Here is a 16,761-nt window from a genome sequence, read left to right as displayed (position 1 = left end):
ACAATGTTCTGTCTCTACTCAGGTCTGGTCTCAGCTGCTCCAGCGGCTTGGTCAGACGGGGTTCACGCTTAACAGTTGGCAAGACCTGATGCAATGGTTGCTCTCTCCACCTCACGGTCTCTCCCGCACCCTGAATCGCCTTGCAGTCCAAGCTCTCATCTCCATCCTTTGGAGGGAAAGGAACGGCCGCATTCACAATGGTACTACTCAACCCCCTTCTGTTTTGTTCAAGTCTCTAGACAGACAGATTCGGGACACTCTCCTTGCTCGACTTTCCCATGGGCGCTGCCAAGGACTTCTCTCCCTATGGTTCCAATATGAGTAATTCTCACTGCAAAGTTCCACCTTAGTTCCAATATGGTTTTTTCCTTTTTTTTGAGCCATTTGTAACTTCCTGCTAATCCTAGCTCTTGTAAACTCTACTAATGTTCCATTTTTTGGTATAAATTCACATTTTATCAAAAAAAAAAAAAAAAAAAAAAAAAAAAAAAAAAAAATGATAGAAGAGTACATTTTTACCGTAATAAAAGTTCAAAACAAAAAAAATACTAAAAGTTAACAATAGAAAATATGGTGTCAATACTACTTGTATACAACTATCGTTTAGACATTTTGAGCTACTCCATCATTCATCACTATTCTACCTACGATACACATGTGTACTTTCTTTCGTGTTTGAATACAGAATGGACACATATATGATATATGCATGCTAAAATAAAATAGTGTTTGTTTGAATTTAGTATAATCAAATAAAATTGTAACTTGTAATATATAGAAAATGTTTAAGAAAATTGATTTAGCTACCTATATCACTAAAAATAGATTTACATTATGCATCACACATCCGTTTAGAACTACATAGTTAAACGTAATTAGATTGTAGTGGTGAAAAGATGGATGACCTATCAGAAAATAATTCGCGGTACCGTGTGAATGAAGCCAAAGTACGGAGAAAAGATCATGTGGTGGTTACAGAAGAGTAAACAAAATTTTTGGGTCTTGAAAAATTAACTCACCGATTGTTGGACTGTGATGGGCCCTACGGGTTGAGAAAACAGGCGTGGATGGCCCATTAGTCGTAGACGGTCTGAAATTATAAGTAGTATCAGAGCTAATTAGCCATCTCGGTTCTGATTCGATAAGCGTCTTGAGACCTGTCGTCGATGCAACGAGAACGTTGCGCTTTTTTTAGAATGAGTGAATTATAACATTCTTAGTTGTGATATATGGAAAAAGCTTAAAATTTTGATTTAGTTACCTATGTCACCAAAAGTTGACTTATCTTTTTCGTCATTCATCCGTTCAGAACTCCATAGTTAAACGTGTTTGGGATGGAGTAATGGAAGGATGAATGACCTATCGGAAAATGATTCGTGATACCGTGTGAGTGAAGCCAAAACACTGAGAAATGTCATGTGGTGATTGTAAGTCAGTAAACAAAACTTTCGGACTTTGAAAAATTAACGCATCAACCGTTAGAACGGAAAGAGACTTACGGACCAAAAAACAGACGTGAATGACTCATTAGCCGTAGGCGGTCAGAACGTTACAAAAAAGTGTTAGTATTTTTGATTCAAAGTAAATAAAAGATGTCATGAGAAGTGTTTTGAGCTCGTTTAAAGAATTTAAGCTGTTTTCAGAATCATTGAAAATATATATACGCAATTGATGATGTATAACCGAAAGACATACACTCCGTTATACCTATTAGAGAACAAAACATATATGTGCGACAGTGTCAGATACAAATTGGTAAAGCACGAAACTATAATTGGCCCCAAAGAGTGGTATATAACTATTCCAAGATTCATAAACATTGTAAATCACTCGTAAAGAAAAGTATATTTGCGTCAGGGCGCCCTTTTCTAAATTTATAAATGATTTCTGATAACACTATGATATGAGCGCGAGAGTGTATAAAAATCCAGTGGACAGCAAGAAAGAAACAGTACAATCGTCTATACTAAGTATTCGTTAAATAGACGGTAGAAAATATACAGCCATTTACACCAAAAAAAAATATACAGCCATTTCGATCTGACCATAAGTGCACAAAACCTAAAGTTTTCGTGCTTACAGAATAAACAACTGTTTTTTCACAGTCGATCAATATAGTTTCAACTATTATATAATTATTTTCAATAATATAATGAAAAACTTTTTGATCAAAAAAAATATATATATAATATATATATATATATATATATATATATATATATAATGAAAAACTTTTAAGTTTGGTTAAACTTTTTCTTGACAAACAAGGAAAGGCAATACTAATCTTTTTTTTTAAATACTAATTTTTTTAAAAAAAATCAGGTTCTATATTAACTGGATTAGACGCTAGGTTCTGTCTGAACGCAACGATGATTAGCAAAACATTTCGGAGATGATGGTAATGGTGCTCTCAAACCACCGCATGCGGCGGAGAAACTGGGAGCAAAAGGTGTCGACGTGAACTTGCCAACTAAGAAAAGATTTGTCGGGTAGTAACGGGACGGGTCCCACATTTGGGTTTTTAAATGATATCCACCCGAAGCACTGGACGGTGGGATATATTGAGGAGGATTAGTTATGATTTATTTAATATTTTTTTTTTGTCGCCTGATTTTATTAAGAAGAAACATAAAGGATTACAAGATAGCATTCTTAAACCGAAGAGGATTACGTTCGGTACACAAGCCAGCGGTCACACAGAACTGACCCTGGAAACTAAGCCCATACAAGGGATGCCAATAAACACATACACATAACAGCAATAAAAGATAAACGCGACTGAAACCAAACGTCACTGGTGAGGGCTCCAAACGGACATGAAACAACAGATTCAGAACTCCATGAAAGATACTTATAGAGATTGCCCACGGCCAAACCACCAATAAGCCACTTCCTCCTTGAACAACGAGGGAATACCTCAGGAACCAAATAACCAAACTCCACCTTCTGACAAGTTGGAATCAGCAGATTCACCACACACTCTCGGAATCGTTATGATTTATTTAATATATTACAGTATGTATTTAGAAGTTAATTAATATATAGAGGTAGATAAGATATTGAAGAGAATTCGTTTGGATTCTGTTGCATGCTTGCACCGCTAGTACCTATCTCTCACCTTTGTAATTAGAATAGTTGACTTCTCTCAACTTGTCGGGTTCTTCCAACTCTTGAAGCATATATTATGGGTGTGTGGGAAACTTTTTAATATTTTGTTGTTGTTCTAATTTATAGTTTTCTTGTTATTCGGTTTCTTTTACATAAAATATTTATTATATTTTAGAAAGGTCGGTTTTAAAATTTTGGGAGCCATAAGCAACTTCGTACAAATTTTAATAAAAATTTTATATGTATAAATTTGGAAGTCTTTTTATAAAGTTAGGACATATGTCATGTGTTACAAAAAGAAAAGAAAAAAAATAGACCTATGTCGCTGTAACTTTTGGAAAAAATTAAGTGAATGTTTCATTCGGTTTTACCTATAACTCTTGTGTTTTGAACTCGTTTGGATTAAACATTTATCGTACATCATACTCAAGGTTTATCAACACAACAAAATGTTACTTTATATAATTTAATATATTTTTATTTAAAATAGGACTTTTTAGGATATAAATAAATTCAATATAATATATTTCCCCATAATAATATTTTCCAAATATAAAGTAAAAATAGAAATCACTATATTTTCTCCTAAATATAGAAAAAGTAACAATTTCTGTTTTGGAAAATATAACAATTAAAGCAAAATTAACTCTAAAAATTGATTATAAAATAAAATAAAATAACAATGGGTTACAGAAGCTCTAAAGGGTTACCCACACACATCGAATGTTTACTACAATTTATTTTTGATGGCGTAATGATAATGATTTAATTTTTAGAAAGAGAGTAATATTTCATTCATTTTCTAGTTACTTTTGTTGAAAAAAGTTTTTTTCCGTCTATCATCCTACAAGATGATGCGATGTTGTTTACCGTAGTAACCATACCCACATAAATCTCTTTCACAGCGGAACAAACAGCCAATCCTCATGTTATGGTGTATAGTCAACTACTTGATTATTCTACGTACATGCAGCGAATGTGTTCCTGATATAATTTTACGTCGTATTGTCTGATTGGGACCAAGAGCCAATATGGAGATATGTGGTTTCAGGTAAACATAATTTTTATCAGTCAAAATACTTAAAATACAGTCTTGTAAAGAAAAAAGAATTAGTATTGTAAACTTCAGTTTAGTTTTGGTTTTAGGTTTATTTTTTTCTGATGTCGGAATATATATTATTTATCAGCATGATCTGAGTGTACTACAAAACTCATATATAAATTAGCTCTAATTTATAGACACTGAAATATACAGTACATAACTAACATATGGTTAAATGTAGTATATATTCACACTGAAATATACAGTACATAGGATTTGAACAAAATTTACTTCAAAATGAAGTAAAACGTAAAGAATAAAGTGGGTTAGAAATAGTTTTAGACAATGAGTGATTTAAATTTGAAACAATACTATTTACTATTTTATTTTGAAGCAAAACATAAAATAGGATTTGAACAAAGTTTATTTCAAAATAAATTTTAAAAATAAAAAATGAAACGGGTTGAAAATAGTCTTAGACAATTTAGACGATGGGTGGATTTAGTTAGAGTGCCCAATAATTCAGGTGTAATTAGATATATGTAAAAGTCACCATTTTATAACTTTCTTAATATATATCATTGGACGCTGAACTGTGCAGACGTCTGCAGAGTTGGCCCCACCTTTTTTTTTTTTTTTTTGAACACGGCCCCAACTTTAAAACTGATAATATAAGAAAACAAAAACATTTTAAAAAGATCTTCCTAGCTTCAAGTCACGTCCAGGAAATGGAAGTCAACGGTCAAATATATCACAGCTCATATACAGCAAGAGAAAAGGAAAGTATAAAAAGAAGATATAATTATCTCACGGGCAGTTTAAAGGACTTTGGTTATGCATTATTTCGTGTATTTAATTGTCAATTTGTTGTATGCTTTATGAAAAGAGTCCTAAAAATTGAAAATGAAATAAATAATGTATTGAAAAGAGAGGGTCGGTCGTTGCCACAATTAAGCGGAAGTGGAGAATGGTTGGTATTTGTTGCGTCCTCCAAACCTCAAAAAGCTTATATTTCAAGATCTTTTTGTTTATATTCAGCCTAATACTTTTAAGAAATGGTTATTAGGTATTTCGTATTCATAAGATTTGTAATAATAGATAAACTATATGATTTCAACCAATATACTTATAATTTCATGAATAATTTTCAATGACGTATAGGATTCATAATCTGGACGTAGCCAAGCAATGAAAAACGGAATTGAAATGCCAACACGTTTCAAGTTCATCTATTTGATGTGCACACTAAATTATATTACTTTTATATCTACATAAATATAAATTTTTATTTATGACTTTTAAATTTAGGTTTATTCCTAAACTATGCTTATCTTTAGAGATTTTTCCGCGTATTTTCATATATCCAAAGTACTTCCAAACTAAATAAAAAAAATTCTGATGATAATTATTTTTGAAACATTAAAATTCATGATAATGGTTTTCCATTATGAATAGAAGATAATTTTTAAACTAGTGTATCAGTCAATCTATGGATCAATCACAATGTTATACCCCAAAAAATCAAACTACATGGAATCGCTAAAAATAATCGACGTTTTTAGAAAAAAGTTGTGTTCTATATATGTGCTACGAAATATTATAAGAACAATTTAATTTATGCATCATATTTTAAGGCCATATCTATTGTGTATGTTGTTTGATTATGTATAAATGTTCAATTAACAACAGCACTAAATTACTTATATAATAAAAGTACATTATTAAAGATAAAAATTAAAATTAGTCTTAAATAATATAAAGAAAAATGAACTAATGCATCCATTACCACTTAGTTTTAGATTAGATATACATTTAACCTAATATGATATTAAAACTCAGTCCACTTAAATTAATTTGATCTTATTCAGTGTAAAAGTAGTTTATTGATCCATATTCGTTATTTCAAAATTAATGTTTAAAGAATCATGAAGAAGTATATTCAAAACAAAATTCCAATTAAATATTAGATAAAAAAATTTAAATAATATATAAGGAATATGTACCGATCATTGATTTTATATTGAAAAACAATCTAACTTAGTAAAACCCGTGTCTACAAATAAAAAAACTTAGTAAAACCTGTTTACCGCAAAATTCAGAAACGCGAAAAAAAAAAATCAAGAAGCAAAATAAATATTGAGATATTTGCATGGATAAGAAAACACGACACTTGTCTGTCTATGCGCAACTAGTTTCTTTAGTTGCATGAGATCACTTTATTGAAAGCCTCCCAAACAGTATTAGATTCTTCAATATAAAAGGTCTCATGGTGATTAGAGCCTTGAGATGTGAATTTGAATCATATACTTCAACATATATATACGCACACACATATACGTATTCATATTATGCACAGGAATAATCAAGATATTCAAATCTGAAAATAGTAGAATAGCACTGCCAAAGAAAAATATTAGTTAATTTCGAGCATATTCTTCAATTGATGCCATGTTAATGGTTATTTACGATTGTTTTTTACACGTAGTTGATTTCTCTAGTCTTATTTATATACGAATTCTGTCGACTTTGATGTAAACTCTGATACGGCGAATACGAATCACTATATTTTAAAAAATCCTTTCCACACCATCTATGTTTAATTAATTTAATTTTTAATATTTAGAAATTAAGATCTATTGGTTTAATATTTCTTCAGCTCCCAATTAGCAGATCGAAATCGAACTGATCACTGCCGTCAAACCTGGTTCAGAACCAATATTTTCTCCGTCCTATCATATTTCGATTCAACAGCAAGTCATGTGTCTATGGTGTTATATCCCGATTCAGTATCAAATAATTTTGAGAAAGATAACCATGACGTATTGTAAAAGCTAACATCTTAAAAATAAAATTATTGGAGTTTCGAAAGCAAGATCTTTTGGCAAAACCATCAAAGAGAAGTAGAGAACAGTGTACATTATCTTTTAAATTCACAAAGTTTCTTACATAAACTGATAAGAGAAAAGTATTACAAAGTTATAACTACATAAATCGTGTGGTAAGAATCCCCGAATATGTAGATATTGATATTTGTTATGGGTCAAATATAAACGTGGTTTATTATTATCTGACAACACATAGTTTACTTATGGTTATGTTTAAAACGAATAAAAATGTCAAAATTATGATAATTAGTAACATCAGTTAATTTGGCTATTATTGTAAATCCCAAAACTGCTATGAATAGAAAGAGTATGAATCACTAGGTCTAGATGAAGTGAATGTTCTATTTCATTTTCTTTTAGTCAACAAAGTTAATTTCACTAGATTTATTTTAATTCCATTTAGTGGACGGTTTGATTCCTTCCAATTTCCATCACCTTTATCTTTCCTTCAACTTTTCTTTTGGATTTTCTTGCATCCTTCTCCATTAAAAACAAACCAAACTCAAATATTTAGGATCTTGTTTATTAATTATGTCCACACAAACATGAAAACTATTTTTTTACGTAAAACTATAATGTTATTCTCTGAACTATCAAAAAGTATTGTTCGTTAACATTATTTACATGTTACCGAATAATATGATGTGAGTAACCGATATCCATTTAAAAATATATAATCACTAATTTGTGGGGAATAAAAGACAAAATCAATTTTAGATATGTGAAATTGGTATTGGAAACCCCATTTAAATCAACTTGCATATTAAGTAAAGCAGGCAAACAAACATGATTGATTAGTCTTTATTCCACCACTATATTACTAGCTTTATAAATTCTTGGAATTAATATTATCTTTAGTGCCATAAAAACAAAGAAGTAAAGCATTTTTCTAGAAAACAAAAAAAAAAGAGGAGAAAAAAAAATGTCATTTCTTATTTCCTAATGAGAGAGCATAAAAATTGGCAACATGAAGTCATTTTCTAATAATAAAGAGGGCCCAAATTCTCCTTTCTTATCACCCAATTGGACCCTCTCTCAATGCCTCCTCTCCTCGATCTATTTAAATTTCATTAATACCCTCCTCACATTCACTTATATTTATTTCCTCATAATTAAAACCTCTATTTTTACTTCTTCTCCTCAAAGTTTGAGAGAGAGAAAGAAAGAGAGAATAATGGTGGGTTCTTGAAGCTTCTCACATTTTTCTTCTTCTTCTTCAGTCTTAATCGTTTCAAGAGTTCAACTTATCATTTGTTGTGTGTGATGGTGTTTCCTTTTGCAGAATTATTTGTTTTTCTAAAATTTTTATTGTTTTCTTTTTGTTTCTTGCAATATAACAGGAAGTTGAAGAAGAGGTCTCAAGATGGGAAGGCTACGCAGATTGGAGAAACAAAGCCGCCGTGAAAGGCCGTCACGGAGGCATGCTCGCCGCTTCTTTTACCTTAGGTCAGTGTCAAAATTCCAAATCTACCCCTCCTTTTCTCCTCCCTTTACTCTGATGGATCATGTGAACTGATTGATAGGTTGGTCTTCCTTTATTGCTTGTAATCAGTGGTGGAGATATTAGAGAATCTAGCGTATCTGGCGAATGCAAGTAACCTTGTGTTGTACCTAAGAGAGTACATGCACTTGTCTCCATCGAAATCGGCGAATGATGTTACCAACTTCATGGGCACAGCTTTTCTCTTAGCTCTTCTTGGTGGTTTCCTCTCCGACGCGTTCTTCTCCACTTACGTCATCTTCCTCATCTCTGCCTCTATTGAGTTTCTGGTAACACCTACTTCACTTACTCTTTTGATCAATGGTGTTAACCTAATTCTTTAACATTTGCTAACCCTTATTAGTTTGAAGAATTTTCACTTGAGAAAAGAACAACAAAATGGCTTGAACACCCCCCCCCCCCCCCAATCTAAACTTCAGAAATTTATCAAATTTATCCGTTAATGATTGAAATTTTACTTTATTCTTTTTTTCCTTTGGCTTAAGTTTGAAGTTATTAGGGTTGACTTTTAAAAAATGATGCCACCAAAACAATAAATCCATTCACATTACACAAAACCATTTGATTGATAGATCCACATGCATATCTATCTAGTATATATTTATCACAAAAGTAAAGAAAGTTATGCATATGAAAATGGATAGTTAAAGCTTTTTTTGTAAGCAAAAAAAAAATCCAACGAACCATGCGTGCATTGGTATGCTAATAAAAAGGACAAAGTAAGAAGCGTGACTTTGATACGGTACCGTATCAATACGCAACGCCCTACTCCCAACACAACACATGTGACATACGTGATACCATCAATAAAAAATCGTATGTTGGACAGGGACCTACCGTATTTTTATTAGTAGCTATTCATTTTTTAACAGTCACTGTCTTAGGGACAGAAAAGGAAATTTAAACAAACTCTTTCCTGAGTTTCAGTAACTAGACTAAAGACGCCCTTGCCTTTCTGTGTGTGTGTGTTATCTTGCTGCCTTCATATTTGATAGGGTAATGAAACTATAATGTCCACTTATATAACATCTGCCACTCGTTCCCTCGTGACTTTGCCACATAGTCTTACAAAAGACAAAACAAACTTGTAGTTCCAACTTACAGTTGGGCTCTTAATGGTTGCCTCTTCTTACATAATGTGTGGGTAGCGTTTGGACGTTCTAAACGTGACGCAAACTCAAACGCTGTTCTATCTATCACCCATTATGCCTAGGTTTTAATGGATCACGTTCAGCTGAGCTAAGTTAGCTCTACACTGATATATACTCTATGATAATATGTTACCCCTTGTAAAATTTACTACAGTTATTTTACCCAAATTTTTTTTACTACAGTTTACAACTTACAAATATACTTAGTTAACTTACAATTTCAAGATAAAGTACTACGCACTATCTATATCCTAATTTAAACTACTTTTTATAGATTTGAATCATTTACTTATAAGATAAAGCATATATTCTATGGAATCAAATAGTCACCTATAACATATATCAGTATATCATGGGATAATGTATGGCAATTCATATACAACAGTCCAAAACATAAAACCCCGGTGTTACGTCAGCGTAACCGAACTGCGTTCTTCTCAAGAAAAATTGCATTGGCCAATGAGAAGACCACACGAAAATTAGGTTATGTCCATACTTCATTTAATAAGGACGTTTCATCGTTCGTAACGCTTTCAATTATTTGTATACGTCGCTGCTCTGACTCTCATGAACCACAAGGGTTAAACTCACTAGCGTGCTCTTCACGTGTCCCTGGTCCCATATTCTTTTGTAACTCCGAGAAAACAAAACGTCTCTAATCAGTGGATTATAATATAGTTTTGGACTCGTGCAGGGATTAATCATACTCACTATCCAAGCTCGAACACCATCCTTAATGCCACCAACGTGCGATGGTCCCACGTGTGAATCGGTGAGTGGTTCTAAGGCGGCGATGCTGTTTGTAGGATTGTACCTTGTGGCTTTAGGAGTGGGAGGGATTAAAGGGTCATTACCGTCGCACGGAGCAGAACAGTTCGATGAGAGTACACCTAAAGGCCGGAAACAAAGGTCAACTTACTTCAACTACTTCGTGTTCTGTCTTGCTTGTGGAGCACTCGTGGCCGTGACGTTCGTGGTTTGGTTAGAAGACAACAAAGGATGGGAATGGGGATTTGGTGTTTCTACTATCGCCATCTTCGTCTCGATTCTCATCTTTCTCTCTGGTTCAAAGTTTTATAGGAACAAGATCCCATGTGGAAGTCCTCTCACCACAATCTTGAAGGTATGTTTTTTTCCTCTCTTTTTGAGATTAAGGATAAACGTGTATTCTAAGTAATGTATATGGTTGAGAAATAGCACTAAAAGGTTTTATTATTCCAAAATTAGTATAAAAGCAAAATTATCAATATATAGCATTAATTAAAAAAATATATTTTATTTTATATTTGAGTTTGAATTTAGTGATTAAAGATTATGATTTAATATTGAAGCGGTGCATGGAATTAGGAAAAGAGGTTTATGATTTGAAGTAATTTAGTTATTTTATTTTCAGTTAGTTCTATTTTGGTTAATTGCCCCCTTGTGTGCTAATTTTGTCATAATATTATCTTTTGTGCTGTGTAAGTCATTTGTTCTATATGGTTTGTTTGATTCAGGTTCTTCTTGCTGCTTCTGTTAAGAGTTGTTCTAATGGGAGTCCAAGCAACGCGGTTGTGAATTTAGCTATTAGCCCTTCTAATCATTTAAAAGAAGTTACTGAATCAGGAGAACTTGAAAAGCCACGTCAGCAAGAACCAGTGCCTCCTCCTCAGACACAACTAACCAACAGTCTGAGATTCTTGAACAGAGCTGCTGAGGAGAAACCAGACCACAAGTTGTTAGAATGCACGATCCAACAAGTCGAGGATGTGAAGATTGTGCTAAAAATGCTCCCTATATTTGCTTGTACTATCATGCTCAACTGCTGCTTAGCTCAGCTCTCCACATTCTCCGTCCAACAAGCTGCTTCCATGAACACAAAGATAGGTAGCCTAAAGATCCCTCCAGCTTCATTACCGGTCTTCCCCGTAGTGTTCATCATGATCCTCGCACCTATCTACGACCACCTGATCATCCCATTCGCTAGAAAAACAACCAAAACCGAAACGGGAGTCACTCATCTACAAAGAATCGGAGTAGGTTTAGTTCTTTCGATACTAGCAATGGCTGTTGCAGCTCTCGTTGAGATCAAACGCAAGGGTGTGGCTAAAGACGCGGGGTTGCTTGACTCAAAAGAAACCTTACCAATCACTTTCTTATGGATCGCGCTTCAGTATCTTTTCCTAGGGTCAGCTGATCTGTTCACACTAGCGGGACTTTTAGAGTATTTCTTCACAGAAGCACCAGCCTCTATGAGATCTCTAGCGACGTCGCTCTCGTGGGCTTCCTTGGCGATGGGGTATTACCTAAGCTCGGTGATCGTTTCGATAGTGAACAGCATAACAGGGAGTTCAGGGAACAGGCCTTGGCTAAGAGGAGAGAGGATAAACCGTTACAAACTAGACTACTTCTACTGGCTAATGTGTGTATTAAGCGCAGCTAACTTCTTGCACTATCTCTTCTGGGCAATGCGTTACAAGTACAGATCAACAGGTTCAAGAAGCTAAATATGATCCACTTTTGAGGGTTTTTGAATGGAGGAAAATAGCAGAAAAATGTATTTTTTTTTCTTACTTCATCGGCTGATATATATAAGAGATGAATGGGGGGGATAAAACTAGTGGTGTTGTGGTCAGGTAAATAGTGGAGGTGTTGGAGTTTTTTTTTTACTCGTTGGACTAAGGAATGTACAGCGAGTGATTATATGATATTTAATTAACTTGGTTTAGTTTTTAACTTTTTACTTTTGAATTGTTTCTTGTGCTGTACGGTACTGAGGGAAGCTTGACGTTTGATATATTCACAAGGGTTAGGTTTATTAAACTTCATTCATCCTTTGCCTTGATCTCTCATAAAGATATTAACAAAGTGATATTTGTGAGAAAAGAATGCTATTGCTAGATGCGGCTGTGTTCACCTTGCAGACAACCTCTACGACCCTTGCTTTTCCGGTGGTGGCGAGTAGCGCCGGTGCCGGAACCCCTAGTTTCCTCTTTCGTTTTGCCTCTCCTTGCTTCTCTCATCATGAATCGATATATCTTTTTCTCTGGATTTGAATTTGGTGTGGATCCGCTTCTCAGATGTTAGATCTGGTGAAAAAAAATGAGATTTTGTTTAGGTGAAGGTAAGGAGGGGTCGGCTATGGTTAACGAAGCGATTTTCTCTTCAGATCTACTTTCGGAGAGGGCTCATGTATCCGGCTAGACATATAGCCTCCGGATCTAGTTGTTGGACTAGATGTGGATATATCTTACAGATCCATGGCGGCAGGGTGAAGAGAAAGACGGTGGATGAGTTTCGTCGGAGCTCCCACCGTAGCTTCTTCTCATACCTATCTTTGGGTTGGGAAGCTTCTCGCCCTTCTCTCTCAGACGGTGGTGTGTGCCCTTGTTTCTCGAGATCGTTTGTCACTGCGAACCAGCACCGGCAACAGTTGGTGTTTGTGCTTCTTCCTCTTATCTATTATTGGTGGTCTCGCGACAGCTCGGTGACGATTCCGATGTGGACAGCTTCTGGATCTTTTTCTATTTCTCTTAGTTATGGTTTTGTTTATGGAGTTTCTGGTAGGCAGATTATCTTAGCTGTGGTGTACCTGTTGGTTCCTCCTGCGTGTTTCATGGTATTGTCATGCGTGTTTCATGGTGTTGGTTCTTGGAGTCTATCGGTGGTTAGTGCAGTGACATATTCAGTTGCAAAATTATCTCCGGGTTATGGTGGTTGCAAAAATCTTTCGTCGTTTTGGTGTGTTATTGTTTATTCTGGTTTTCAGATGTGAGCGGCGAAGCTTGGTTGTGTGGAGGTTTTGTTGGACTTCTATCTAGATGCAAAAGTGGGCGTCAAAGAGTGCGTTCAAGCCGTATCCGAGAGATGTTTGGATTGTGAAGCGATTTCTCTAGTCGGGTTATGAAGTCTTGGTTCTGAGTTACGAGTGGGGATGGTATCGTTTGGCAGGCCATAGGCGGCAGCGATAGATCCGGGTTGAGAAGGCGCGATGGGGTCTTTGGGTTCTACAAGTGGATGGTATCGTGTGGCGTGCCAAGTGCAGCATCGATATATCCAGATTCTCGTTACCTGCTATTTAGCTTGGAGGTCTTTTGCATTGTTTGTTGCATACTTTTGTGTAGTTATGTATTGTTATTTTGCTTGTTAAGTTGGTGTTTAAAAGTTACTCCGGTGTGGGTTCTAGCTGCCTGTTCTTTGGGCTCTTGTCTCTGGGGATGTTTTGTATCCGCCAGCTTATGTATTGAACTGTCGTACTTCAGTTATGAATGAATTTCAATTTGGGAAAAAAAAAAAAAAAAAATGCGGCTGTGTTTTGCGTATGTGAAAATTGCTGAGAAAGGTATATGGATGAAGCAATGAGGCCCAAACATTGTTGAATACTTTACATGGGCCTAAGTTAACTTATTTTTTGTTGACCAAAAATTAACTAAGTTTAGTAAAAAAAAGATTTTATTTTAAAAAATGAAACTAATTTTAAGTGTCAGTCGAATAATGATGTTACTTTATTATATTATAGTGGGTGTAAATCAAAACAGAACAGAACAGAACAGCAGATCAGACTCTCACTTACGAAAACAAACACGGTTTGGTCTGAACCTTCCTTTGTCCCTTCCTTTTAATTTCTGTGATTCGCGTCTCTTGTCACACTTCTGTGTAATTTCATTGATTCTATAGATCTCTGTTCTTTCTTCTTTCTCGGTAGCTAATTTTTTTTGTGGACCCCTTTTGACAGAATCTTGTCGAAATTAGGGTTTGGTTCTCTCTTTCTTTGTGTGCTTTGTAGAAGACGAAGGGGTTCTATGGGAATTTCGTTTTTTTTTTATGCGGCTAATAGGGTTTTGGGATATTTTGTTCTTTCACTAGGATTCAATTAGACGAAATATTTAAATAAAAATCTGAGTCTAAATGGGTTTTAAAAATGATTTGATTTTTCGTTAAAATAATCTTATCCTTGGATTATAGGAAGACAAGTTTGAATTGTCTGTTGACTTTTGTGTGGTGTATGGGTTACAGAATCTTTGCCTTGGTCCTTACTTCTTGTTCTCTTCTTTGCCAGATATTTATACAGACTTGGTGGATTATATATCTTCTTATGCTTCTCATGTTCTGCTTGATTGGTTACAGGAAAATAACAAATGGGTCAAGTTTTAGGATGTGTCCAAGTCGACCAGTCGACCGTTGCAATCAAAGAGACGTTTGGCAAATTCGACGACGTTCTCGAGCCAGGCTGTCACTGTTTGCCATGGTGCTTAGGGAGTCAAGTCGCTGGTCACCTTTCCCTGCGTGTTCAACAGCTCGATGTTCGCTGCGAGACCAAAACTAAAGTCTCTCTTGCTTTTCACTCTTTTTTTTTTTGTGTTTTGAGACTTTTGAGGGTTTGTTTTAATGTTTTTTTTTGTGTGTTTAGGATAATGTGTTCGTCACCGTTGTTGCTTCGATTCAGTACCGCGCCTTGGCTGAGAGTGCTCAAGATGCTTTTTACAAGCTTAGCAATACCAGGAACCAGATTCAAGCTTATGTCTTTGATGGTTTGTTTCTTCAATATCTTTCCCCTTTTGTTTAACTTCTCGGTGTTGTTTGTGTTCACCATTGGTTTGTTTTGGGAGTAGTGATCCGAGCAAGTGTGCCTAAGCTGGATCTAGACTCCACCTTTGAACAGAAGAACGACATTGCTAAAACCGTTGAGAGTGAGCTTGAGAAGGTAATTCAAACCACTCTCAAGACATCTCCTTGAGCAAAAAAGACTCAATCTGCTGTTGTGTTATGTAAACAGGCTATGTCGCATTATGGATATGAGATAGTTCAGACGCTTATCGTGGATATCGAGCCTGATGTGCATGTCAAGAGAGCTATGAATGAGATCAATGCTGGTAAGCTTAGTTGTTGGTATATACAAGTTTTCGACTTTTGTTGTCTGACAAAGCTTTAACATGACAGCTTCAAGGATGAGAGAGGCAGCGAGTGAGAAAGCAGAGGCAGAGAAGATACTTCAGATCAAGAGAGCTGAAGGAGAAGCTGAGTCCAAGTACCTTTCAGGTCTTGGTATTGCCCGCCAGAGACAAGCCATTGTGGATGGTCTGAGAAACAGTGTTCTGGCCTTCTCCGAGTCTGTACCAGGGACATCTTCCAAAGACGTCATGGACATGGTTCTGGTCACTCAGTACTTTGATACTTTGAAGGAGATTGGTGCGTCTTCGAAGTCAAACTCGGTGTTCATACCGCACGGTCCAGGCGCTGTTAAGGACATTGCTTCACAGATAAGGGATGGTCTTCTTCAGGGGAACGCTGCTGCTGAGTAAGAGGTCATAAAAGTACAAAGCTCTATCAGGGTTTAGTTGTGTTTCTATTGTTGAAAGTCCTTATGGATTCCTTTTAAAATTACATATCGTTGGTTTGTTTATGGCTTGTGGACGGGATCATATGTTTGGTTTTAGTTATGTTTTGGGCTTGAGAGTATTTGAAGCAATTTGGTTTACTAAAAACTAAATATCTTATTTACAAAAATTTATATGCGAGTGAAGCGTTATCTTTTCTTCTGAAAGATAACACTGATTCTTATTTCTATTTTTTGTTCAAGACTTTGGTTTCATTTACAATTTTTCTCCTCTTAATTTTGCTACTACAAAGTTGGGAGTGACTAATTAGGACTTTAGTTCAAGATCGTTGGTAGAAACATGAGCTTATTATCCTAACAACAGAGAAAATAGCATTTATAAAACCAATTATTTAACTTGTTAAATAAAGAAAGGTACCTACTTTTTAGATATCTACGATACCACCAGTGGAGATCTGTGCTTCACGATTCGGGAACAAGAATCTCAAAACGTTCCAAACTCATCGCTCAGCCGTCAGATCATTAAACAGCAAACAACTTATTTAACATTATTTTTCTTTAAAATGTACTTCTATTTACTATTATTCTATCACACCTACGCTATAATTGATAATTTTAATAAATTATAATTTCATCACACTAAAATTCTTACAAATTTAAAACTATTTTTTAATACAGAACCATTAATTAATTTTAAGTTAAACTAACTTGGAATAAGAGACTTCCACAATTAGCATGAGATGAGAGGAAACTAAACT

At 34.9% G+C, this 16,761-nt stretch overlaps 2 protein-coding genes across 6 annotated transcripts; both read left to right on the top strand.

The window, feature by feature from the left end:
* Positions 1-7,732: 7,732 nt before the first annotated feature.
* Positions 7,733-12,494, top strand: LOC103831526 (protein NRT1/ PTR FAMILY 4.6). Of its 2 annotated transcripts, none has more exons than XM_009107407.2 (5): positions 7,733-8,212; positions 8,376-8,481; positions 8,588-8,805; positions 10,382-10,810; positions 11,184-12,494. In XM_009107407.2, exons 1-5 carry the CDS (start codon positions 8,003-8,005, stop codon positions 12,171-12,173), a joined length of 1,953 nt encoding a protein of 650 aa, XP_009105655.2. In that variant the 5' UTR covers positions 7,733-8,002; the 3' UTR covers positions 12,174-12,494. The 2 variants fall into 2 exon arrangements, with proteins under 2 accessions (XP_009105655.2, XP_009105656.1); XM_009107408.2 differs by having other exon boundaries at positions 7,740-8,212; positions 8,559-8,805.
* Positions 12,495-14,121: 1,627 nt separating this feature from the next.
* On the top strand, positions 14,122-16,231 carry LOC103831525 (hypersensitive-induced response protein 2). 4 transcript variants are annotated; one of them, XM_009107404.3, is made up of 6 exons: positions 14,122-14,252; positions 14,794-14,993; positions 15,077-15,197; positions 15,279-15,370; positions 15,443-15,539; positions 15,607-16,231. In XM_009107404.3, the coding sequence occupies exons 2-6, from the start codon at positions 14,805-14,807 to the stop codon at positions 15,966-15,968; spliced, it is 861 nt and encodes a 286-aa protein (XP_009105652.1). In that variant the 5' UTR covers positions 14,122-14,252; positions 14,794-14,804; the 3' UTR covers positions 15,969-16,231. The 4 variants fall into 4 exon arrangements, with proteins under 4 accessions (XP_009105652.1, XP_009105651.1, XP_009105653.1 ...); XM_009107403.3 differs by having other exon boundaries at positions 14,148-14,257; XM_009107405.3 differs by having other exon boundaries at positions 14,201-14,322.
* Positions 16,232-16,761: the final 530 nt, after the last annotated feature.

The sequence above is a fragment of the Brassica rapa genome, chromosome A07, assembly GCF_000309985.2.
Source record: "Brassica rapa cultivar Chiifu-401-42 chromosome A07, CAAS_Brap_v3.01, whole genome shotgun sequence".
NCBI lineage: Eukaryota > Viridiplantae > Streptophyta > Magnoliopsida > Brassicales > Brassicaceae > Brassica > Brassica rapa.
The sequence above is the reverse complement of the archived record's forward strand: the minus strand, read 5'-3'. Positions and strand labels throughout refer to the sequence as shown.

Excerpts from the sequence above, each read along its gene's own strand:
- LOC103831525 (XM_009107404.3), top strand. The coding sequence starts at position 14,805 with ATGGGTCAAGTTTTAGGATGTGTCCAAGTCGACCAGTCGACCGTTGCA. Across the intron at positions 15,371-15,442 it reads TTGAGAGTGAGCTTGAGAAG|GCTATGTCGCATTATGGATA; the intron begins GTAATTCAAACC and ends TTATGTAAACAG. Across the intron at positions 15,540-15,606 it reads TATGAATGAGATCAATGCTG|CTTCAAGGATGAGAGAGGCA; the intron begins GTAAGCTTAGTT and ends TTAACATGACAG.
- LOC103831526 (XM_009107407.2), top strand. The coding sequence starts at position 8,003 with ATGAAGTCATTTTCTAATAATAAAGAGGGCCCAAATTCTCCTTTCTTA. Across the intron at positions 8,482-8,587 it reads CGCCGCTTCTTTTACCTTAG|TGGTGGAGATATTAGAGAAT; the intron begins GTCAGTGTCAAA and ends GCTTGTAATCAG. Across the intron at positions 10,811-11,183 it reads CTCTCACCACAATCTTGAAG|GTTCTTCTTGCTGCTTCTGT; the intron begins GTATGTTTTTTT and ends TGTTTGATTCAG.